Genomic DNA, 26,898 nt, shown 5'->3' on the forward strand with positions numbered 1-26,898 from the left:
CTGTATGGTATTTTGAGAGTATTTATGGAACAGTTTGATGGTTGGGGAGCATTTGTTTGAGAATATATGGTTCAAGGTAAAATTATTCAGATCAGGGTAGGAAATATAGTATTAAGTAAAAATACTACACATAACTTAGTCCACTGTGCTTAGTCCCCTTGATTTCAATTATAATTATAATAGTAAATTTCCCAATTCTTCAGAGTTCTGGGTGCGTGTTGGTGATCTTAAAGCGCATACAAGAGGTGAAGTATCCGCTCTTTCTACAAGCTCGAAGGGTCAACAGTCTTAAATGTTGATTGACCAATCATCGTGTTTGTTTATCAGTTTTGCATTCACGCAGGTATACGCTCTACACAATGGCACATAACTCGTGACTAAATAGGAATTTTAGTTTAGCTACAATTGAAAGACATCATCAATCAATCTCAATCAAGCAACCTACCATGCAATCAGTCAATCAATTAACAAATCAATCAAACTACCAATAAATCTACCAACCAATCAATCTATTAATCCATCCTTCAGACATACTGCCTTTAATTGGCATTACACCCAAATCCATAACCACCTGCAATTAATGATACATGTACTTTTCCAAGATGACACAGATTCCACACAGTATAAACAAGTCAGAGTTGTTTCAGATGTACCGTATCCCACCCACCCATCCTCCTACAAGATATGGATGCAGGGAGGAAGCAATATTTCTGTTGATGTTTAGGGGGCAATTTCACTAACAGGCACAGAATGTTATTTTTAGACAGGCCAGTCAATACCCCAGCCTGTCGGTTGGCTAGCTGGCCGATGTAATTTCCCATTCCAGTGTACTATGAGAAGTGCACAAGGTTCAGCAGCCAGAGCTATGTACTTTGGCAAATGGATGTGTGGGCTGATGACTGCATGTACAAGAATCTTTATTGGTATTCAATTGTGTTTTATGTTTGTATCTGTTGAGATCCTAAAATACTGTTTACTTGCCTTATTACAAACTAATGCCAACAAGTGTTCAACAAAATAACAGTATGAGAATGAATAAAGGACAAACTGGGAAAAACATGTGAAATGCCACAATGCCTCAAAAAGGGCTAAACATAAATAAAAACACAGAAATTTGGGGAAAAAAACAGGAATTCCTGGTTAAAGATGAAAATTCTCATGCCTGAAATAAGGTTAAGGATACAATTTTGTTCAGATCATTTGCAGATATTAGGCAATATCAATTGCATCCAGTTTACAGTGGCATGAAAAAAATTGCATTTTGTTCACCACTCCTCCTTCCAGATTGAGCCTACTTCCAGATTGAAAGTTTTTTTGCAACTATTTCATCTTTACAATAGCAAACTAGTGTAATCATTCCATGGCATTATCATGCCATATGGTTTTTTTTCATATAAAAAATGTTTTAACATTCACCCATTCATAGATTTAGTTGGCAAACAGTAAGTGTATTTGGCAAATAGCATCATTGAAATGTTAAATGTGCATTCCTGGGCGCTTGAGCACATGGGCAACAATAAATTGGGGTCAACATTAGATAAATATTTTGTTACAAATGTTGTTTCAACAAGACAACCAGTTGAGTTAAAAAAGATTAATTATGCAATTGTTCTGTGACAAAATATTACAATTTTATCAAGTAAAATGTAAGAAAACATTTTGTCAAAGTTTTCATTGATGAATGAAATTGTCAAAAATACACACTCAAGCAGAAGCTAAAGGCAAGTGGGATGACAGGAGAAATATTTTGACAGTTTTGCCAAAAAAGAAATTGCCGTGTACTATAGCCCTAACACTGGACCCTGCTTTTTGGGATCGGAAGTCAAAGAAGATCCGAAAAAGTCAAGGAGAAGAAGAATTTTTGACTTGGCACCCCCGGGATTCGAACCTTTGACCCCCCGCATGCCCAGCACACGATCACGGACCGGTAGCTACATGGATTATTGCTGCCCGCCAGCAATTCCGTGCGATATAACACTTAGGGTGATTGCGCCATCATGAGACCCTGGGATTCATGCATGCGCAGAATTTTTCGTCAGAAGATTTTGTAAGATTTTTGGGTGTTAGGGTTAACATAGGCTCTAATCTGGAAAAATACATCTTAGTTAATATTAAATTAAACACTGATCTGATAGGAAATGAATAAAGGAAGTCAATAATCTCATTATATTTCTATACGTCTTGCAGGTCTTGAGTTGATGCCAATTATATAATTAAAAACACAAGTTTTGAGAGTTCCCCCCTCCTAAGAAAAGTATAATGCAAATGGTACAGAAATTACACCCTTATCATGTCTTAGGATCTCCTTTATTAATGCACTACATTTTGCTCCAATGTGGATCCTGGTCAGATAACTATCATCATCACCATTTCACCAGTATCTGCAACCTAGTCGCAATAATGCTACCACCACCATCATTACTATACTATCCTGTGCATATGGGTTATTCCAGTTGAAATCCATACACCCTATATATGGAAAATATGACCTTTATCTCCCACACAGGGGATACAGATTCCAAATGGAATCACCCATTCAGGTAACTCCACTTGAAATTCACACTCACTGTGTGGAAGATTAAGGTCATACCTTCCACAGGGGGTGTATGGATTTGAACTGGAATAGCCCATTGCTAATAACAAACATCTATGAACACACCAACAAATTCAGCCGATACAGGTAACACATATTGGTACAATAGATGAAACGTGTTCTCAAGTTACATTTGGATCAGAGTATGTAAACATACAGAGAAAAACAATTCCATACGAATGCATCAGGTGAATCCACATTAAACATGCATCTTATGCCGAGTACATGTGTCAATATATCTATATGCGTAGGTATATCTTGTATGTTCATACTTGCACATGTATGTTATTCATGGCTTGAAATATGGGTCAAAATCAAAGAGACTGTATTACGTATCAACTAAAAAATTGGCCCATAGACTCTGTGGTAAATCTGCCAGTTTGATTTGTTGATCATGGAGGGCTGCAATTAGTGTACCTGCAGCATTTTTTCGGCAACAGACCAAAATCAAATGATTGTTTGCATATTATTAATTTTGGCATTATAAAGGTTTGTGAACTCAGGGTTTAGCACAGAATGCAAACAACAAGGCACTATGAATCAAAGTTTGTTGGGCACATAGCAAATTTATCCAGAGATATATACTATTTGCCCTACGTGAGTGACACACAAACATGACGCAGTCAGTATTTTTACCTCATTGGTCAAAATTGACTCCCACTTCCACATTTCACATTATGAATATGACAATGTATTTTAAACGAAAGGCAAACTTAATAATTCCATTTCAAAATAAAATGCTTCAAACCCTACAATAGCAAGATGAAATGAGCTCCAAATACAACTTATGTACACTCAAGATATTGGCCTCTTACAAAACAACACTGATCATGCAAAAACAATGGCATTTGCATTTAGTTGTTTCAGTGTCATGGTAGAGCCTGTGAGGTACAAAATATTAAATAACCAGCAACAAAATTTACACTTATGATTAATATGTATTGAGAACCTAATTTACATATTTAAAGCAAAAAACTGTTCAAGAACCTTTTTGTTTTCAAAATTCTTAATGCATGCACCAATATTTCTTTCCTAAAATGTCACAATTTGAATAGCATTGTATTTTCAGTTGACTTTGGGTGTGTTTAATTTATGCTATGTGTGGGTGCAATAAAGCACAATGACAGAAAACTGATTGTAATCATCCAGTGAAGGTCAATCTTATTCACACCAGATAAAGTCTCAATATCTTCCCTCCCTGATAGCATTTGATCCAATTCCTTTCTAACATATACTCAAAATTACTAAAATATTGGGGTGGGGGGGGTAATGCTATAACATCACTCAAAAGTATATTAAGAGTAAGTGACTATCACTTTATTTATTTGCTATCTACTGAAGATAGTGGAAACTCCATACAAAATTATATGCTATCGACTCAAGTCAAAATCAGTCAACACCTCAGGACTAGATGTTTTTTAATACATGTACTTCCCTTTAAAACATGTTTTATTTGTATACTATCATCTACTGAAGAATGAAGATAGAGTTAACCCATATAAAAATTACTATATATTGAACTAAACATCATACAAAATTACTTACTATCTACTGAAGATAGATAGAAGTAAAACCCACATAAAACTAGTGTCTACTAAAGAGATATCAGTAAACCCATGTAAAAATTGAAAAATACATACTATTTTCTACTAAAGATAGAAATAACCTCTATGAAGATTACTATCTACTGATGATAGAAGTAATCCCTACAAAACAGCATGCTATCTACTGAAGATATAAACCCCATGAGCATTTTAGCAGCAAGCTGATGAAATATCCAATTGGGTGTTATACTCTGCATGCTAGCCAGAGGCTTCAACATAAAAAGTTTTGAGATATTTTCTCAAAATACCAAGAGCTATCTCAAGAACCAATGCTACACTTGTTTGTACTCATTTTAAATAATGTTTTTGCATGCTGATTCCAAATATGGTCATGATAGTGTACTATGCTGACATTTTTGAATTATCAAAAAAAAAATTGAAACTTGCCCTCTGCAGATCACACCTGCGTGGAGAGGGTTAAGACAATTAAACATTTGGTGGAAGCAGAATATATCATTATTGATCACTCTTAAAGAGCACAAAATCATTTGGTATAATAAACAAATTTGAATGATTAATTTGGTCATGGTACAAAAATACACTTATGGCTAAAATTTGGATTTGGACTTCGGCCTTTATGCCTTTGCATGCACCACGCTATGCTAGATAGCAGCTACTGGTAATTGCATTTAACTATTTTGGTTAAGATATCTCATCATAGTGATGTCAATCCTCTTGTTGCCTAGTTTTCATGTATACACTCAATCCATCATTTAAGTCATCTTCCCAATTGTTTTGATGTTTGTTCCATCAACCCCCAGGCATCAACCCCTAGCTGCAGTATGTGGCCCTCCCACACACTTAGATGACAAGGCAACACCAGTCTGAAGAGATGGATGGACTGAGGGTATAGCCCTAAGACACTCCCCCTCCCTGAAAATGTCAGCTTGAAGTAGTGCTTTCATTATCTATCTTCGGATATGGTAAGTTATCCACAAAGCAAGTGGATCCTGGGTTTGTCCTTCGAGTCAATTTATACCAAAATTCCTACCCACAATACAATATGCGTATAGCATAACAAACGAGATGGATTAACCTACGAACTGCTATTGTTATGCAATGTGTATATGCGGGGAGGAATTTTGGTACAAACTAACTTCCGGTAGAGTAATGCAGCCCATACACGATCAGTGTGATTGATCAATATCAAAGACCCCGGATACAAGAGTGGATATAAAATTTGCCATTGTGCACTGTACACACGAACATAAAGCAGTATACAGACTTTTTATTATGTCGTACAATATTGTATGTACAATATATACGTTATTTAATCTATTTTATTCTATTTCCAGTAATGTTTAAGTTCTACGAATGTTTGATGACGTAAAATCAATAATATATTTCTGCTAGATATTGTATGTAACATATTATCGATTTTTCGTCATCAAACATTCGTTAGAACTTTAACATTACTGGAAATAGAATGGCAATAGATTAAATAACGTACATATTGTACATACAATATTGTACGTACAATACTCGGAGTCGGAAGCGCGCTTAATAGTGATTTTATTGTCTAACCGTCATTAAAATCAAACTAGATTAGATCTCTTCAATAATATTGAAGAGAAATATTATTTTGTATTCAGGGTCCCAAATATTGCGCAATCAAATTAATCGTGTATGGGCCGCATAACCCATGATCCACATGGTTTCAAACTCATTCATGTAGTGAGAAGGTACGGATGTGACACAATCTGATCCAATCAGACCAAAGTCTGCGATAATGAAATTGACATATAGACAAAAATAAGGAGCACTTAATTTCCGACATTGATGATTTTTGGTCTGAACAGATCAGATCATGTCATATAGAGTGTCTTTAATTAATCTATTATTGAGATTAATTTGTCTAAAAATATACACCTCGCTCAATATGGATAAATATTGTTAAATTTGACTCTTCGTTCATATATAATTATCATATCTATACCATTACTACATGTGATTCGTCTTACAGTATATACTAAAAGCTAACTCGTATTCCAATTATTTATGCAGATGTATCATAAATTCATGAATACAGTGATGACATTTACCACATGTATGCATGTCATTATGATCATGATGCAGACGTGCAATACAATACATAATCACATACTGACAACTTCATTTCACAGTCCTCAATTCAGCTTTTTTTTCTTTGAATATAAGATATTTTATTTCTACTGTAATCCACCAAAATAAGCCATTTGACAAAATATATAATTTTGAGAAAAGGCTTTATCTTTATGTTCTTGACTTTTGTAGTATGGAAAAGTTCATTATGTACCTGAAGTTAAGAATCACAAGTCCTATTTCCATGGGATATTCAGTAAACCTGTAAAAAATGCATTTGAACCAATATTATTTTAATGACAAATAAAAATTTGATTTTGCTCAACAAATTATTTGCATGTCACAAAAAATTGGGTATCTTTACATTATTCCTCCTCCATAAAAAGGGCTATTCCAATTGAAATCCATACACCCTCTATGGAAAACACGATCTTAATCTGCCATACATGGAGTGTGAATTTCAAATGGGGATACCCAAATGGGTGATGCCATTTAAAATCTACCCCCGTGAGAGATTAAGGTTGCTATTAATTTTGCTATTACCCCAAAAGGTTTTTATTTTCCAACGGGTATGTTCATAAATCAATGGAAACTGTTATAACAGTCATTTTGATGCAGCATCAAACATACCCACTTTGTAAACTGTGTAACTAAAAATCCCCAGATCAGTATTTTTCTACACTTATAGATCTAGGTTTCATAATCTTCTGGAAATATATTTATATACATGCAGACCTGGATTATGTAAATGATTCAAGTAATTGCCTCTAAGGATGATGTGCTCTTTCAAATTCAGAAAAACAACACAATTTTCAAAGGCTATTTTTAACAGGTGTAAGAAAATCTAGGGGACATCTGTATTTTGTATTTGTTTGCAATTTTTCAATTTTATTTAAAAAAATGTAGTTTTAAATATGAGTGCCCGGGGAAACTTAGTTGATGAATTACATTTGCAGTTGAAATGAAGTTGGTGATAAATTAATATAACTCTGAAGTCCTCCCTCAGAAGTTTTAATATCCTATCCAACCTACTTCACAAATTAATTGACCATGAAGTAATAAGTATGATTTGGGGGTATATAATGCCATGAATGCAGATACATAATGAGGAAGATAAAAAGGAAATTTCACTTTTTGATTTTTGTTAATTTACAAGATTGCCTCATCAAAACTCTTGGGATCACTTGCCCGGATGTCCGTCCATCCGCCTACCTATCCACATCCAAGAAAACATGAAGAGTTCAGATTCAGAAGCTGATAAATACCATTTTCAAACTTTAATAATGCTAGATTTTAATTAACACCCTACTTTTAAAAAGTCCAATGTATATTTTTGAAAGAATGATAAAAAACAGTACATATTTTCTTCATATGTGACACGATCTGGTCCACAGCCTAGGGACCAAAGGAGGCATTTTTGAAAATTGAGTTACTATAATTATAACATTAAACTTGCAATAGACTATCATTTACTGAAAACACCAAAGGCCTAGCACATACTTGGTTCTAAAGTTATGAAGTTTTTTGATGTCTATTTTCTAATGTTTGTTTACTCCGTATTTTTACCTTTATCTCAGTTTCAAATTCACCGCCTTTGGCCCCATGGACCAGATCGTGTCACATATGTTCTTTGCTTTTTAACAAGGAATATTTGCCTGTATCTCAAATCCAGAAAAATGGATCTATCTATTTTTGCATAGACTTGTCAGTTGTCACATTGTTCAAGGGCTATTTTTAACAGGTGTAAGAAAATCTAGGGGACATCTGTATTTTGTATTTGTTTGCAATTTTTCAATTTTAAAAAAAAAATGTAGTTTTAAATATGAGTGCCCGGGGAAACTTAGTTGATGAATTACATTTGCAGTTGAAATGAAGTTGGTGATAAATTAATATAACTCTGAAGTCCTCCCTCAGAAGTTTTAATATCCTATCCAACCTACTTCACAAATTAATTGACCATGAAGTAATAAGTATGATTTGGGGGTATATAATGCCATGAATGCAGATACATAATGAGGAAGATAAAAAGGAAATTTCACTTTTTGATTTTTGTTAATTTACAAGATTGCCTCATCAAAACTCTTGGGATCACTTGCCCGGATGTCCGTCCATCCGCCTACCTATCCACATCCAAGAAAACATGAAGAGTTCAGATTCAGAAGCTGATAAATACCATTTTCAAACTTTAATAATGCTAGATTTTAATTAACACCCTACTTTTAAAAAGTCCAATGTATATTTTTGAAAGAATGATAAAAAACAGTACATATTTTCTTCATATGTGACACGATCTGGTCCACAGCCTAGGGACCAAAGGAGGCATTTTGAAAATTGAGTTACTATAATTATAACATTAAACTTGCAATAGACTATCATTTACTGAAAACACCAAAGGCCTAGCACATACTTGGTTCTAAAGTTATGAAGTTTTTTGATGTCTATTTTCTAATGTTTGTTTACTCCGTATTTTTACCTTTATCTCAGTTTCAAATTCACCGCCTTTGGCCCCCACGGACCAGATCGTGTCACATATGTTCTTTGCTATTTAACAAGGAATATTTGCCTGTATCTCAAATCCAGAAAAATGGATCTATCTATTTTTGCATAGACTTGTCAGTTGTCACATTGTTCAAGGGCTGGATTTTTTTTCCATCATCATAAAAAAAAGAGTGTGCTCTGTATGTATTACACTATTTAGGGGTGCAATATATATCACAATGTCTTACTAATGGATGGACATGTGTAGCACTTTTGTATATAGGTGTGAACCACTTGGATCAAAATGCAACTTGGTATGCAATTTTGATACAGCTTGTACTGTCATTGATTCCAATGTATAACTTTGAATTTTTATATCAAAACAAGTACAAACATTCCCCCACCAGCCCTCGAATTAAGGATCTGAAGGGGCACGGCAACTTTTTTAGGGCAAGTTGAAAATTGCCTTGGATATTCACTGAAAAGGCAAGGCAGCACGGCAGTTTGTAATATTTCAAGAGGGCATCATGGCAACTGTTGAAAATTTGAGAAGGGCTGCACCAAGGCAATTTCTCAAAAGCAAAGAAAACACACACAAACATAGATAGAAGATTTTATAATGAAAGGGCAGGGCTGGGGCACCGACGGCAACTTCATTAGAGGGCACGACAAGTAACTGCCTTGGTAAGAGGACATATTTTGAGGGCATTACGGCAGTGGGGATGGGCACCCACAGCAAAATGCCATGGGTGCCGTGGGTTAATTCGAGGGCTGTCCCCCACATCACTTGCCATTATGTCATTCTGTGAGTGCTCCCTTGCCAAATGTGGACATTTCAGTTCCAGTATTGGCCAAAATTTGATTTTTAGTTACAGAAAATATGCAGAGGAAAATATGATGGGCAATGCACTGGGCATCATGGAAAGAGGCAGATATGTGGACTAACATGGACATGGATCATTCTGAAGTTTCAATTTGTATTGGTTGGGAAATTACCAAACATCGTAACTCCTTGACTCTAATACGCAATAATATACAGACTAGGGGTGTGATTTTCGGGTAATTTTGTGCCGTGGTACCCGGCGCATTTTTTTTTTTCAAAGTGTTTTTCGGTTTTGTACTTGTAGTGTCTTTGGACCTAAACCTAAATGCTAGGATCATGGTTGACCTAAAAAAAAAAATTGAATTTTGCACATTGTTTTGTGTTTTTAATCTGAAAATTGATACATAGTTTTCATGTCATACTCTATTAATGATATCAAAATGCATTCAAATTCAATGCATTTTGATATCATTAATAGAGTATGACATGAAAAACTATGTATCAATTTTCATATTAAAAACACAAAACAATGTGCAAAATTCAATTTTTTTTTTTTTTTTAACCATGATCCTAGCATTTAGGGTACTTATTTCCGGGTCTCACTCACACCCTTAATACAGACTGTAGAAATACCAGTAGCAGAAAAGCAAATATCCAAAGAATAAAGAAATTTGTGGGGATTAAACAGGTAAAAATTGTTAGCAATATAGGCATCTTATAAATGTTAAGTTTCAGTGACACATAATGCTCTGGCAGCTCCTTTCATAGTCAACATGAACATTAAAAAATAAGATGTCAGTTCCAGTTACTCCAGCATCCAGTATATATATAATACTTTCATTTATAGAGTGACGATAATTAAAAGTGATTGATCATGTTTTTAATTTGGATCGTATACCTTTATCATGTAAAACATACCTTTGTAAACGCTAGTTGCAAAGCTTTAGCAAACCATGCGTATATGTTGATTTACATAGTGTCTACTGTGTTGAATCTTCTGTATTTTGACATCTTGTCTGCATTGATTGAAAACGTAAAAATCTTTGCATCACATATGACAAAAGATGTGGAATTTTCAAATTCAAAGATGCAGAAAACAACACTGGGATCTCAATCATGACAATCTCTAAGACACAGTTCCTTAACCCCAATATGATTCTACACTCATAGAATGACCTTTCCACACACTAGGATCTCAAACATGACAATCTCTAGGACACAGTTCCTTAACTCCAATATGCTTCTACATTCAGAGAATGACCTTAATGTTATATGGGTATGAGATCATTATGGTTCATAGTACAACCACACAGTCTAGATTTCTTCATATCTCCGTATCAGTATAAGAAATTAACAATCTTGGGCTTTATCTCGGAAGCCTACAAAATACACAATATAGTGAATTTTTTATTCTATTTAAATGTGAGATTGCAATTGTGTTTAGTGCTTTGATATATGCCCAATTTGGGGGTGTTTTTCATGTCAAACAGGGTCCAATTCCCGTCCAAATCTGCAATTAAGGCAAGTGGGATGACAGGAGCCATACTTTTCCCAGTTTTAGCCATTTAACTAAAAACTGCTCAGTTAGGACGCTGGACAACCGATTGTTATTGTTCTGCAAGGCTCACTCAGTCATTTAATAAGGCAATACAAACGATCGAATTTGGTATTCAAATGAACAAAATTTTGAGTTACACCTTTTCAGTGTAAATTTTTTTTCTCGGCCAAATGAAAAGCAATAATTTTCATTTTTCAGTAAATGTCAGGAAAAACTGTAATGCTTGATACTGTATTTTTTTTCAAATCTTAGTGTTAAACTTAGTCGTGAAATTCAGTCATTTAGTGTAAGATTTTCGATTTTGATAGGCTTCAACTCTGCCCTTGAGCCTTTTTTGGATCAACCTTTTAGCTTTTCAAAGTAATATAGTTCGCTAAAGAAGGATTTTTCCCAACTTTCTAACGCACATCACCGTGAGCGATATATCATAGTTTTGTCAGAATTTCCGTTTTGATTCCATAATTTTTGACTACCAGCTGAAAAAATTTCAAATCCTCACGTGAAATACTAGCATTGTGGATCGATATCTCTGGGTGCCCGGCCTGGATACAGTTTTGCCAGAACTTCAATATAGCAAAGAAATTACCTAGTGTTTCGGTATAGTGCCTTTTGTTTGTGTTTGTTTGAAATTGCTTAAACCCACCGAAAGTCATAATGAAGCAGCCAAAACAATACAAGGTTAAACACGGAAGTTTATAACAACCTATTATAATGACCTAAAGGAAAAATCATTTATGGTAACAATGAGCCCCGCACTGTAAGTCATGGTTAAAATGTGTTGAGTACCCACCCCACCCCATAGGCCTACATAATATTACATACCGGTACCTTATAATATTTATATAGCACGGCTATAGCTATACATTTAGAAAGTAGGTCCTATAGCGCTAAATTATGACAAATAGGCCTACACAAACCCTAACGCAAGTCTGAAGGGTGTAATGAAAATGCCAACCTGGTCATTCAAAATTCACCTGGAGATAGGAGGGACAGAAAATTAAAATCCCCTCTAATAACACGCTGAATTTTTCTAGGTTTGGACAGTGGATTTTCCCATGGAAAATAAACAAACAAACAAACAAACAAACAGACAAAATGGTTTTCATAATCATGGAATCCATAGCCCCTATAAATTGAAATTGCAGGCTATCACGGGAGCAAATTTCCAAAATCCACCTCATTTACCAGAATTGGGGATTTGGGCTACCAAATCGCTGGTCAGGCAATCCTGGTTTTCAATGGAAAAGGGACCTGGGTTGACAACAATTGAAATATCGATTATTTCTGCTGGTTGCTCTCGAGGTAAAGTACTAAGTTTGACATTTTCGGAGCATGAAGGGGAAAAGCGTAAAATAAAACGGAAATTCTGACAAAACTATAATATATAGACCCACACGATGTGCTTTACAGAGGTGGGAAATATCTTTCTTTAGCAAACTATATTAGTTTGAGACGCTAAAAAATGAATTCTGTAAAAAGCTCACAGGCGAACTAAAGGCCTATAAAATCAAAAATATCACACTAAAAGACACAATTTGATGCTTAATTTTAACACCAGGATTTTAAAAAATGTTCATCCAAGCACTATGTTTTTATTTGACATTACTGAAGAAAAAAAAAAAATTTTGCTTTATATTTGACCGAGAAAATAAATTTCATAGCAAAAAGGTGTATCTCGGAATTGTGTTGATTTTAACATGTATCGATCGACTTTTAGCGCGACTAAGCAGAACAAAAGATCGGTTGTCCTGCGTTTAGACTGTGCTGTGTACTTCTAAATATTAATGCATTGATCTCAGAGAATATGAGTAAAGGAAGCCAATAACTGCATTTATATTTCCAGAGGTCTTGCAATTTTTGAGTTGAGGCCAATAATATATCAAATTTAAACTAAAACTTTGGGCACTTTACCCCTTCCGAGAAAAATCATGCCCATGTGCCTGAAATTACACCCCTTATCAAACAGAGATGTAACACAAGTTCTTGTTTAAATCCTTGAAATGGTAGAGCACTTGTAACATTTATGGCAGCTTGTCCGGGGAAAAAGCTATGGGGTACCACTCCCTAATATATTTTTTTTGCTAACATATCATCCAATTCCAGAAATGTTTACAAAAAACGATTACCTCAGTAAAAATGTTACTTCCTCAAATTTACTTACAACTTTGAAGTTTATAAAATAATGTATGTATTTATATTCCCACAGATTCAGATCACATTGTATCATCTCTGACATCATCATCCAGGGATGCTAACTACATGTGTATTACAATACGGTACTCAAACCGCTCATATAAGCATCATATATTACTGTTGAATTGCAAGAGCAAGGTAAAATATGGCTAGTATTTAAAAGGGATCCTTTGCTCCATAATTATTATCCAATTAATCCTAGCCATAGCATCTATTATGGTACATTTCCCCTATGGGCACGCTGATCCACTGCTGGTGCTGCCTGATCAATGCCAGCTATTTTCCTGAAAATTTAATCACTATGCTCTAGAAAAATATATATCCAGCAAACTAATGAATGTATGGCTAACCTTTACCATTTGTACCAATAACTACTATGGCAGCAAATTTATCATGACCCCTACATGAGGAACCTTTTTTCACAAGTAGACGAAAGTGGGTCAAACTTAAAATTCATGCTTTATTAATCAATAAATATCTTGGAATGCCAGCAAAGATAGATAGACTTGAATTTCTGTTTTCCCAAAATGTAGTGACAATGTGACATACATTTTAATACATGGGCAGGGCATGTAAAGCTTTCATTTTATTTTAAGCAACTTATTTGGCAATAATATTTTGCACACATATCTGAATTCATAATCTCTTTTCATTTTCATAAAATTAACATATTAGGTTTAAATAACAATATCACAATGGTTTTTGTAATTGACCGATTATGAACTACATGTAGTATCACATTTTATTCTGTGAATCAAAAACTACCACTGGTTTTTTCATTTCTAGTATGCTGCAGTGTCGTAGCCCTACTAATAGGGCCTTTAGACCATGGCGATCTAAACCCATGCTATCATAAACCCTGGCTATATCAAGAGAACTGCTAAACCCAGTGACCTTTCCCCCACTCGGTTTGCGGTTCTTGAGTAAAGCCATGTTCTCAATGCCCATTTGAAAGCACTCTTCCGATCTGAATTTCTACAGGAATCTACCTCTGTGCCTAATAATGCTAAATGTTGTTAGCACAAACTGAAAGTTGAAAACTCAGATAAAGAAAAGCTTGTAATAGTAAAATAAGGACCAAGTTTCAGTGTTTAAAATAAACAGTGTAAAGATAGTCAGTTCTTAAAATGTTGAATGAGACAGCACGGAAATAAACTAAATCTTCCTGCTTGTTCCATCCCTTTATCATGTCTACTTTGAAAAACAATCAGCATTCATTATGGAGATGAACAAACCAATAAAAATTGATATGCTTTTGAATTGCGTTTTCAGATAGAGTTTTATGATTTTGTTTTGTATTGCTTTGTTTTTGTTGGTGGTAGTATACAAGTGGTGCTGTTGTTGTTATAGTTTTCCATTTTACAGTTGAATGTTTTTCTCATATCTACAAATTCATCACTGGAAGTAAACAAATTCCTTTCAAACAGCAGAGATCACTAATTGAAGCTTTTTATTCAGTTCCTAACAATCCCTGTGAATGTGTTGATAGAGTGTTACCTACATGTAAGTTAATGACTTACTGTGCCTGACATTTAAATACATTATGGGCACAAAGTACAGCACAATGACCAAGAAGATTGAGTTGCTGGATAACAAAGTTAGCAAGTAAACAAGAGCCAAAGTGAGAGAAAGAGAAAGTAAGTGAGTTTGAGAGTGAAAAAGTGTGTGTGTGGGGGGTGTGTAGGGGGATACCACACCTCAAAATTCAGGGAGGCCACTAAGGCCATGGCCTTTGTTGCTCTTTGGACCTGGCCTTGGCGCCACTCAAATTCAAAGCATTGTGTGGTATATAGTGATTAGTGGCCTTTGCTCAAATCTGTGTAGTTGTGGATGCATCTGTTGTGTACATTTGCGATCCTGGACATGGTGAAACAATCCAGCGGTACTTTGCCCTTCAAGGGATATCCTTCTGATATCAAATAATTTTTGATTTTTTGAAATTTGTGACAAATTTTATGACGAATTATTAAAAAATTGATATTTTTGACATTTTACAGTCCTCAAAGTTTTAAACTTTATAAATCTAATGATATGTACTTGTATTGAAGATATAAATTTTGTCCAAAAAAGGCCTAAAATTTGTGGGTGTTTTAATATACAAGATATATATTTTTTTACCCAAAATACCTCAAATTTGTGGGTGTTTTGAAGAAAAAATGGATATCTTCAATACGAAATTTCAAAATTTTCCTGCGGCTTTTCATCCCAGCTATAAATTATACTTCGAGGACTGTTAAATGTCAAAAATATAAAAATATTAATTTTTTAATAATTTGCCATAAAATTTGTATTATATCGTGAATTTCAAAGAATCAAAATTATTTGATATCAGCAAGACATTCCTCACATATTCAGAATACAATTTGGTGTATCTGATATCCTCTCAGGCCCCACGAAAAATACTGGGTGACCGACCCCTTAACTTAACTGTTTGGATATTCTATATTTAGAGTAAAATGTCTGGACCCGGACAGTTGACATCTTCAATCGTAGAAGTAGGTTTGTCCACTTTGATGCATTATAGCATACATAACAACACATAAAACCACACCCTGATTCCTGACCATTTATCAAATGTTTATAGCAAGTTCAGACATGTCCTCTGGCCACAATGTAGCAATCGATATCATATCTTAAAATATAACATGAAATATATATCATCTCCAAACATGAATTATGTTATCTTAGCCTAGCTTGTTAAAAGGTTTGACTATAGAATCAAATTATGCAATATGTACATGTACACATGTGCGTCTGCATGGCCACCTGCCGTGTATGCGGTGAGTAGAGTTGGGGTGATGCTACATGTAGCATATCATATCAGTGCACGCATGCATAAATGTTGTACCTGTCATCCAGGAAGTATGTAGCTGGTACATACAGTACAATATGTTTTGGCTTTAGATGGGACTAGTCTGCTATGGAGTACATTAATGATATATGGAGCAAATAAAGGTCGATGAGACCTTTTCAGCGCACACTAGTTGTTTTTAATCCTTCCGTTACTACAAGACTAAATTTAGAGTGGTTGCCATCATTCTCCTATACCTGATATGCTATAACCATAATGTGATTAGAGCAACATAAGATGAATATCAACCATCTATTCAATTATAAACTTTTAAATCACTCATTGTATGTGATTACAATGGCATAAAACAACTGTTAGGAACATGTTTGATCATAAAAACATATATGCATGTGCTTAAGTTGCTTTTCAACATCTTTTTTCAGTATGGATCGATTGATGACAAACCCTTTTTAAATTCCAAAATTTCGGTTGATTAAGTTAGGCGGGCAGCCTAACTAATATTTCTTTCTTGCCATTTCTTTCTTCTTTCTTTCTTCAATGCTTATTTTATTATAATGATCACAAGCTTTCAATACCACACACACACACTAATTATTATTGACCCTAATTAACAATTTACAAAGGATCTCATTGCATAAAATAACAGTACTTAAAGGCCTATTCAGTGATTTGCTCATCCGGAGGATCGTAAAAATCATCAAAATTCAGATTTGGCACATTTGTCAATGTCAGTGATGTGCTAACATAGCCTGCTAGTGGTTAAGTCAAATGCCCTGTATTATAGACAAAATTCGATATTTTACATAAATATGTAATTTCTCTACATAACTCATAAGTACAGAAATTAGCTACATGTACTTAAATGGGACTTCAACTTTGTCAATACTGCTGTTTTCCTCATTTTTTGCCAAATTCTTCATTTCAAAAATGACAATTTTAATGACTTATTTTTTTACACTTTAGCTGGGATAAGCCTTTTAAAAAACAAAAATACATGGCAGCCTTTGGATAAATTGCCTATAAGTTTGCAATAAGTACAACTTGATGAGAGTGATATGAGAGCAGATATGTCCAGTATCTCTCCCTGATAGCAGATGTCAGTTATACTCAGTTTATGCCGATGACTCGACATGAACTTGATTTGGGGAGCATGCCAGCTGTAACTGTACACTGACTAGTGTTTGTACAACAGGTTTCTAATCTGGCTACATATTTGGATGAGAAGCCAAGTGATATGGGTTGTTAAACCAAAGAAAGACTAAAAACGCTAGCCTATTTGAATTTACCTGAGGTACGTATTCACTATTCAGGAGGAATTTATTTGTGAGGTTTGTATTTTTGCCATTAATTGCGGCAGAACTGCAAATTTAAAAGCCTGTGAATTTATTTTTCGAACCATGGGTTTTGATAGATCCTTGAGTTGAACACACATTAAAGAAACTGAAACACCGCTCAGAACCATATAAATCTTGAAAAATTAATATCACTAAAATAGTCCACAATTCAGTATGTAATCTTGAGTTTTTTTCATGCACTCAGTGGTCATGAACTTTTAATCAGTCATCTGAAACAAATAATCTGCTTTTTTAATTGGTACATGGAGTTGCATTTCTATTTCATATGCCTATAATACATGTCTTGTATGTATGAAACTGCAGTTCTTTGAACTACACCCTAATTAATTTGTCAGTCATTAGTAAAATCAATGATGCATTAATTATAGGTACACACTGGTACATGGGGATTAAACATGTACAAAACCAATTTTTTTTTTACAATCCACAGGAAAGACAGTACCTCGTTCTACTCTGATAAATAAAATGCAAGTGTTATAAAATAAAGATATTGACTGCAGATAACTGTTATCAGTTGTCACAATAACATGAAACACAATTATTTTTAATGATTAATATTGAGGACGTAAATCCAGAACTGTTATAACATCCACTTCAAGGGTTTTTAGATTTAGTCCACATTTTTAGCATGAACTTGGATATGGTCATTGTGCCACTTACATTTCCATGCCCTATGTTTAAAAATTATATCAAGGAAAATTGTTTTAGCTGCAATTTTAGATTTTTCAGAAAAACTCAAAAACATTTTGGACACAGCCACCATTAGCAGCCCTTATTCGTACCGAATAAGAAGTCTTGCTATCTATCACTATCTTCTGAAGAGAGTACATTCCTTTATACAATTAAAGAATGTGAATTCCTTTGTATATTTATAATATAAACATTGCTTACTACCAAGAGTAGTGAATTCATGTACATGGAAAGTAACATTGCTATCTACTAAAGACAGTAAATTCCTGTACATGCTAACATAGCTATTTCCTAAAGACAGTAAACATTGCAATCTACAGATGATATTTAATTTCTGTACATGTTAACATTGCTATCTACTAAAGATAGCAAATTCCTGTACATGTTAATAATGCTATCTATTGAAGACAGTAAATTCCTGTACATGTTAACATTGCTATCTACTGAAGATATCACATTTCTGCAAATATTAACATTGGTATCTACCGAAGAGAGCAAATTCCTCTGGATGTTAACATTGCTATCTACTGAAGATAGCAAACTCCTTTACATGTTAACATTGTTATCTACTGAAAATAGTAAATTCATGTACATGTTAACATTGCTATCTACTGAAGATAGTAAATTCCTGTACATGTGAACATTGCTATCTACTGAAGATAGTAAATTTCAGTAGGCCTATGTTAACATTGCTATCTACTGAAAATAGCAAATTCCTATACATGTTAATCTGCTGAAGATAGCAAATTCTTGTACATATTAACAATACTATCTACTGAAGATAGCAAATTCCTGTACATGTTGACATTGCTATCTATTGAAGATTATTAAATTCCTGTACATTGCTATCTACTGAAGATAGCAAATTCCTCTACATGTAAACTTTGCCATCTATTATAGAAAGTAAATCCCTGTAAATCTCATCGTTGCTATCTACCGAATTTAATTTCTCTCAGGTACATAATAACATCGCTATCTACTGAAGATAGCATATTTCTGCAAATATTAAAAGGGCATTTCGTGATCCACAGCATCATCCCCCACTTTTCTCAAAAAAGTTGAGATTTTTATATCACTGGAAACCTCTGGCTACATAATGTTTATGTACAAAATATTTCTTGCAGATTAATTCGTTTAGCAAAGATATCATGAAATTTGAATTTCGTTCTGGTATAACAGAACGAAATTACAACACATTGTCTATTGAGCAGTGCAATACACATAATCATGCATAACTCGCAAACGCAAAATCGGAATCAACTGAAATTTTGGGAATAAGCTTTTTTTGTGGATATCTACTGAAAAATGTCATAAAAAGAAGATGCTAGGATCACGAAATATTCCTTTAACATTGCTATCTACTGAAGACAGCAAATTCCTACGGAGGTTAACATTGCCATCTACTTAAGATAGCAAATTTCTGTACATGTCAACATTACTATATACTAAAGATAGCAAATTCCTGTGCATCTTATCATTGCTATCTACTAAAGATAGTAATTTTCTGTACATGTTAACATTGCTATCTACTGAAGATAGCAAATTGCAGTACATGTTAACTTTGCCATACTGAAGAGATCAAATTCCTGTACATGTTAACTTTGCCATCTATTGAAGAGATTAAATCCCTGTGCATTGCTATCCACTGAAGATTTTCTGCACTTTAACATCGCTACCTCTACTGAAGATAGCAAATTCCTGTACATGTTAAGATTGCTATCTACTGAAAATAATTAATTCCTGTACATGTTAACATTGCTATTTACTGAAGATACTAAATTCCTGTACATGTTAACATTGCTATCTACTGAAGATAGCAAATTCCTGTACATGTTAACATTGACATGCCTGTACATTAAATCATTACTATCTACTGAAGTTAGTAATTCCCTGGACATGTTAACATTGCTATCTACTGCATATGATTTCACACCACCAAATAGAATTATATGGTTGTGCGCCCTTAATTTCACTTCTCAGAAAAACCCATGGATTTAAGCATTAAAATGAGCAGAAATTTGCATAATTTTAGCCAAATTTGGATTGGTCATGATTAGTAATATTATTTCCTGCAAGTGTACCACAGATGGGAGAGATCGAATAACTTTTTTAAAAGTTTTTTAAAAGTTAAAATGATTTTAAGCAGCCTTTTCTTTACAGAAACACTGGCATGGTTTTGCCTGTAAAATAGGCAATTCCCGGGCATCGTAGACTTTGAGGGCCAGTCGTAAAAAATAATGACGGTCAACCTATATTTTTTCCCATCCAGAGGGATCAGGCAAGGGCTGATTTCAACCATCATAGCTGTCGCTTAAAACTGAGTCGCTCCTGTGAAGAAAAATGATGTTTTCTTAAGGCAAATTTAGCACATATCTCTATGGGACTCTGATTTGGTGGTGTGAGATCATATAGCATATTTCTGCAAATAGTCACATTGCAATATACTGAAGATAGTGAATGTCTTTAAATATTTACATTGATATTTGCTGAAGATAGTGAATTCCTTTTAACATTGCAAAATCAACATTGCTATCTACTTAAGATAGCAAATTCCTGCTATTGTTATATTGCTATCTACTGATGATATTTAGTTCCTATGCAAATCAACACTGCCATCAACCAAAGGTAGTAAATTCATTCAATAGTAATATTGCTATATATACTGGAAACAGTGAATTCCTTTAAATGCATTAACATTACTTACTATATAGCCAGTCATAAGGGCCATCATGAATTGATGTTACAACATTCAGGGGAAGTTAAAAATAATCATTAAAAAATCAGAATCACAACAATCCCACATAAGCAGGTAAATATCGTATTTTCAGTAACCATTGACTCTGCTGACCTACTGAACCAAACAAAATTGCCTGACTGGAGTTACAACCCTTCTACATGTATAGCACCACTATGGTTAGTACATTGTATATTGCCTGAAACAACAGAGGCTGTTGACTTGCCATGGATTTAGCCCAGTGAAATATTGATTTTGTTTTAATATGATCTAGCTAGGCCTTGTCACTGCTAGTACTATCACTGTCAATACCAGTGTATGGGCATTTTCACTCTTTTTATTAAATATACATGTTTGTGTGGACTTGCTGTCACCTTAGAAAGGGGGATGCTTGTACGATACTTTACATTCTAATTGGGGACCTCCCAGGAAATGGGGATAGTCCATGCATTCAAAATATGTGCAATGAGCTGCAAATAACCTTAAAATGCACTATGCGCCCCTATTGGTGATTAACAATAGTCCCAGGTTGATACAATAAAAAACCGTGTATAATTTGTGTACGTCACTGATTAATTAGTGAAAGTCAGAAGGTAATGTCCCACACTCCCACTCCAACATACCAGTAAAAAATCAGGCCTTTCAAAAACATTTTGAAATTGAATTTTTAGTATTGTTGTCTTTGGCATCCATCATACTTATCAAATACTGAAGTATCAATACTACTTGGCTCTTGACCTTTGGTAATCCATATTCAATGCCGTTTAATTGGAGATATTTAGAAATTCATTACTAGAATTTCAACACATACACCAGAAGAACTCTTGGCAAATTGAGGTATTGCTCAATGCCATGCATCTTGATTTTATCCTCTACATATGCCACAAAACTCACTGTGCAATCAAGTGTGTGGTGTGTCTTGTGTAAGTGATTGATGATCACCGTGTCAATTTGTCAAAATCTAACATTTCTTCCCATTACTGTCATATTGTGAAGTACCATATAGCTGATGTGTTACGATGTTAGGAAATATTTCTGCTAATGACCTGATATTGACATTGCCTAAGTGAGATGCATTTTTGCATAATAAGGGGCATTTCTTGTCTGCAAGTTTGGTATGAGTACCATATGTGGTGTGATCAAGCAAAATCAGTCCGAAGTCAGACATATTCAATTTTCTGTTTCTTATAGGATTGTAAACAGCATTTTCAACGCTACATTTTGCAGAAAACCTCATTGAATTTAGACAACCAGCTCAAAAGGTGTGAGCAGAAGGAAATATTTCATTTGTTTGGCTATATCTGATTTTGCTTGATCACATCACATATCTAGAAGTTTTAAAGTATGTATACATGGAACAGAAACTTATCTGATGACATTTTACAATTCATGAAAAAATATCAAAAATAACAATTTTGACATATTCCTTGTTTTGTTGGAATGGATCATATGTGATATTGGGCTATTCCATATTGGGCTATTCCTATTTTGGGAAATCCATACACCCCAATGGAAGACATTATCTTAATATCCCACATAGGGGGTATAGATTTCAAATGGAATCACCCATTTAGGTAACCCCGTTTGAAATTCAAACTATGTGTGTGGAAGATTATGTCTTCCATAGGGGGTGTATGGATTTCAACTGGAAATAGCCATAGTGTTTACACAATAAATTAAATAAAACTATCGCTTACCTTCATTAGAACAGATTCACTTAATTTTTCCTTATTAATGATTTTTACAGCTACTTTCTTTCCACTTGAGCAGTGCACACCCAATTTTACCAAACCTAAAAGAAGCAACAACAGAAAATAATTAATGATTACGAGGATGAAAAATTAAAATTGCATTAAGAAAATAATGTTCTGGGCATAAGTTCCTTTATCAGTAATGACTATGAGGATGAAAAATAAATATTTGAATAGCAGACCTTTGAAAGTCTTTCCGACTTACATGCCCATGGGTTTAAACAATTTCATTTTCAGATTAGTGGATATTTTGGAATACATGCATTTGCAGCTCTTTGTATGGGCTACTTAAGTTGATATCCATACACCCACTATGGAAGACATGACCTTAATGTCCAGCACAGGGAGTGTGAATTTCAAATGGGGTTACCTGAATGGGCGACTACATTTGAAATTCACACTCCCTGTGTGGTACATTAAGGTCATGTCTTCCATAGGGGGCATATGGATTTCAACTGGAATAATCCACTGTGCCTTTGAAAGTCTTTTTGACTCGCAGGCTTCTTACAGTATTGACACTATAACTTTGAGTAAAGGGGTGACCTTACGAACAAAAAGTGCATGGTTTTCAAAGATAATTCCTAGAAATATTTGACAGCTCAGGTGGTGATAGCCAAGTTGTTGACAAGGAACCTAGGCAGTCAGGTATGTAATGCGAGGCATGACATGATTACCTGATGGGGAGCTGGGACCCTCATCTCAGACACATACTGAAACCCATCAAAATTTTACAATGAAGTATTTTAAGGTGGGTGGGATGGCAGGAACCGCATTTGTTTGGTTTTAGCCATTTCGAGCACTTCTTTTAAGAAAGTAATACATCTTCTTTTAGTACATTGATCTTTAAGGAAATGAGTCAGGGAATTTATATCCCATATAGGTCTTGTGGTTCTTGAGTTAAGGCCAATTAAAATGCAAATTTTGGACTTTTCCCCTCCTAAAACAAATCATGCACAAGGGTCAGAAGTGACACCCTCATATCAAGCCTTGGGATCTTCAATATAGAACTCATACTATTTCTTTTTTGTATTGAGCTTTTATATTTGTCTCAATAATTTAATGTAAACACTGCTATAGGTCATGCTCCACTTCGACCCACCTTAAAAAAGTCTTTTACAGCTTGAACGTTCATTTGGTTTTAAAATGTCTGAAGAAAGTGTACCAGAAAATTAAAGCATACAAGAATTTGCATAAATCCATGCCACTCTTAACTTTTGCAAATTCTGAACATGCAAATATTTGTTGCTTTGCAAATATTTGTTGTACATGATCAGTAATCTAAAATCCATTTTTTACTGAAAAATCTTTTTGACTATTTGAACAAATCCTCTAAATTTGTTAACTCTCTTCATGTTAACTTGCAAAAAGAAAGTTTAAGTCATTAAAATAGTCATTCAAACTTGTACACACCACAAGCCCTTCATCTGGCATGTCCTCATCCAAAGTGTTTAACAGATTCTGTATTCGCCATGTTTGCACATTGCTTATGGAGGGCAAAATAGTGTAACTCAGGATTATTTCGACATGCACCCAGTAAACTTTTGATTAAAGTGTGCCCTAGTTTGCATTCTGTGCATAATGTGATATGATTATGAACACACACTAAGTACTAACTGCGCACACCTTTCTAACACTCATGCTTAAAGACATCAATTATCGTTCAATTGCAGGATTTTGATGATGCACGCCAAAGGTACACTATTTTGGTATCATGGGTGACAAACCAGTATGGTGGTCCTACATTATATAGCGTTACACATGAGGCAATAATATTCACATCTGTTTTATACCATTCAGCCATTAGGACAGGCAAAACCTAATAACAGTTAGGCCTATACAATAGCAATACATTTAAAGGAGGCGAAAGAAAAACATATAATTTTCTCTCATGGTATCACTTATTTGCTTGTCTTAACAGTGAAAGTAAAGGTCCTTCTTATTCGGTAACCATATTAACCCCCCCCAACAATAATGACTTTTACTACACAGATATTGTGGGAAAACAATAGCATTCTGAATTTTAAATTGTCTAATACACAGTTTACAAGGAGAAATATTATCCAAAAACAATTAAGGTAAAAGTTGTCCATGTTATATTATCTAAAAAATTCTCACTCATCGATTCTCATGTGTATGATTAAAATGGCTTGTGTTTTAGATCATATCATATTATGTTATAAGATCATGGCCATTGGATTTCCATCTAATATAGAAGGTCATTGAAATCAGGTAACCCTTTCATTACCCACATGCAACTCGCTCATGGGATTGTCAAAATTATTCAATCCAACGACACTTGAAATGCTGCACAAATCTAAACAAAATCTACCCAATGTATAACTTGGCAAAAATCAATAAGAGTGCATTTTGAGAATTTGGTTTAAAATTATAAACTATATCTGTAAATTTTATAAAACAAATTGTCTTTAAAAACTTTGGGACTTGTTGCTGCAGCAAAATTCACTGCTCCGAAGTGGCCAAAAAGTTGCAAAAATTGTGGCGTCCATTTTCAAATCTAGTTCAAAATTGCCTCAATGGGCTACCACGTAGCAGGTTTGGCAACCCTGTTCAGTCACCAACTGTATCCCGTTAAGTCAATTAATGTAATGGGATTACTTACACCTTGCCAGCCCACTAGACCATATCAGTAAGAATCCATGTATGGTGTTTGACCAACACAGAGTCAATTGTAAACTGAAAAAGGGTCCTAGGTTTTAAGAGGATAAGGTATTTGAATTGTAACAGAGATATATCTGATACAAGAGTGGTTGGCCCATCCCTATCAAACAAAATTAATCATACCGATGCAGTGCAGCTACCTAAAAACAGCTAATTATCATTAAATTCTGCAAACAGTTTGACAAATCATAACATTTTATAATTATTATCTAATATTATAACTAGAATTTTGCAGTTCTCGACTTGCGCAGTTCTCGACACAATGCCTCCACCTTGACATGCGGTTCTCGGCCGCAAGTCTCCACCTTGACGTGCATCAATTTCACTTGACCCCAAAATGACCTTCACATTATATGCCTCGCTAAGGTGGTCATTCCCACCAAATTTCTTGAACCAGCAGAAGTGTATGTCAAAGAACACACATCTAAAATTGTGTTCAATGGAAGCTACACCATCATCATTGTGATATTAGTTTGAGGAACAAGTGAGTTGAAAATGTTGTCAAATTCTGCAACCTTGTTCATGTGCTCCCTGCTGAACATTACTATATTATTGAAAATCTCTATAATTTCATTTGTTCCAGTAAAAACTTAGTAAATGTGCTTCAATGCTTCAAGAAAATGTAGTTTGATCCACAAATTTTGTTTAGTGAGGCACAGCACACATAAATGATGGCATATATCTAACACATACCAAGTAGGTAGCTTCCTAACCCTCCGATATATTTGTCCCAGCCATGAAGGATAGGATAAATTAGCATCTTTTTGCTCTTTCAAGACATCCTTACCATATGCCAAGGACATTTTAACTTCAACACCTGCAACTGTTATGTTTTGTACATCCAGTTTGTTTTGCCATGTAAGGCTAGAACAATTTCTATTATGCAGCCTTGTCACTCTATCACGATGAGCACAACATTACAACATGTATGTGCAAGCCGTTATGTTTTCTCAGATGGCAAATAGCAATTTGATTCCAGAATGTTCAGGGTTTGAGTGAAAATATAGAGTTACACAACTCACGAGGCCTTGTGTGGAAATCCAATGGCAAATTTATCATAGTATTACACATTAAGTTTGAATTCTCTCTTGTAAATGATGTGGTATCATACAATATCAATAGCAAATATTATATCAAAAAGTTGTGATTTATTTATACATATTGGACTTTTTAACGCATAACTTTTCATCCAAACTGGTGATGCTCCTGTTGGATCAACATCCATGCTCACTAATCACGCTGAGGGGTACGCTACTATGCTGTGAGAGGCATGTGAACTGACCACTAAACCAGCCCATGTCTTACTTATAATTTGGTTCAGCCCATCCTCATACAGCCATGATGATGGGCCCCTCTTATCCAGCCATGATGGGGCCACATATGGATACGGGAATTATGTGGAATTCTGAAGTTGAATGTCCTTAAGTACTGAAACTGAAACAATATCATATGCGATAACAGCACTGACAAAATGGTATTTGAGTGTAACACAGTACTACATAAATATATAATAATAAGGTTTCAAAGCATTGAAAATTTATGTTCTTTTGAAGGTCATTCATCCAGA

At 34.6% G+C, this 26,898-nt stretch overlaps 1 protein-coding gene across 1 annotated transcript in view; it reads right to left on the reverse strand.

Annotated features, from left to right (window-relative positions):
• The window catches only part of LOC140155717 (serine/threonine-protein kinase BRSK2-like), a 120,984-nt gene that overhangs the window by 50,754 nt on the left and 43,332 nt on the right, over positions 1 to 26,898 (reverse strand). Inside the window, 1 exon segment of the mRNA XM_072178651.1 lies at positions 22,599 to 22,693. Within this exon segment, the coding sequence (XP_072034752.1) occupies positions 22,599 to 22,693 (95 nt within the window).

Source organism: Amphiura filiformis, chromosome 6, assembly GCF_039555335.1.
Source record: "Amphiura filiformis chromosome 6, Afil_fr2py, whole genome shotgun sequence".
NCBI classification, from domain to species: Eukaryota; Metazoa; Echinodermata; class Ophiuroidea; order Amphilepidida; family Amphiuridae; genus Amphiura; species Amphiura filiformis.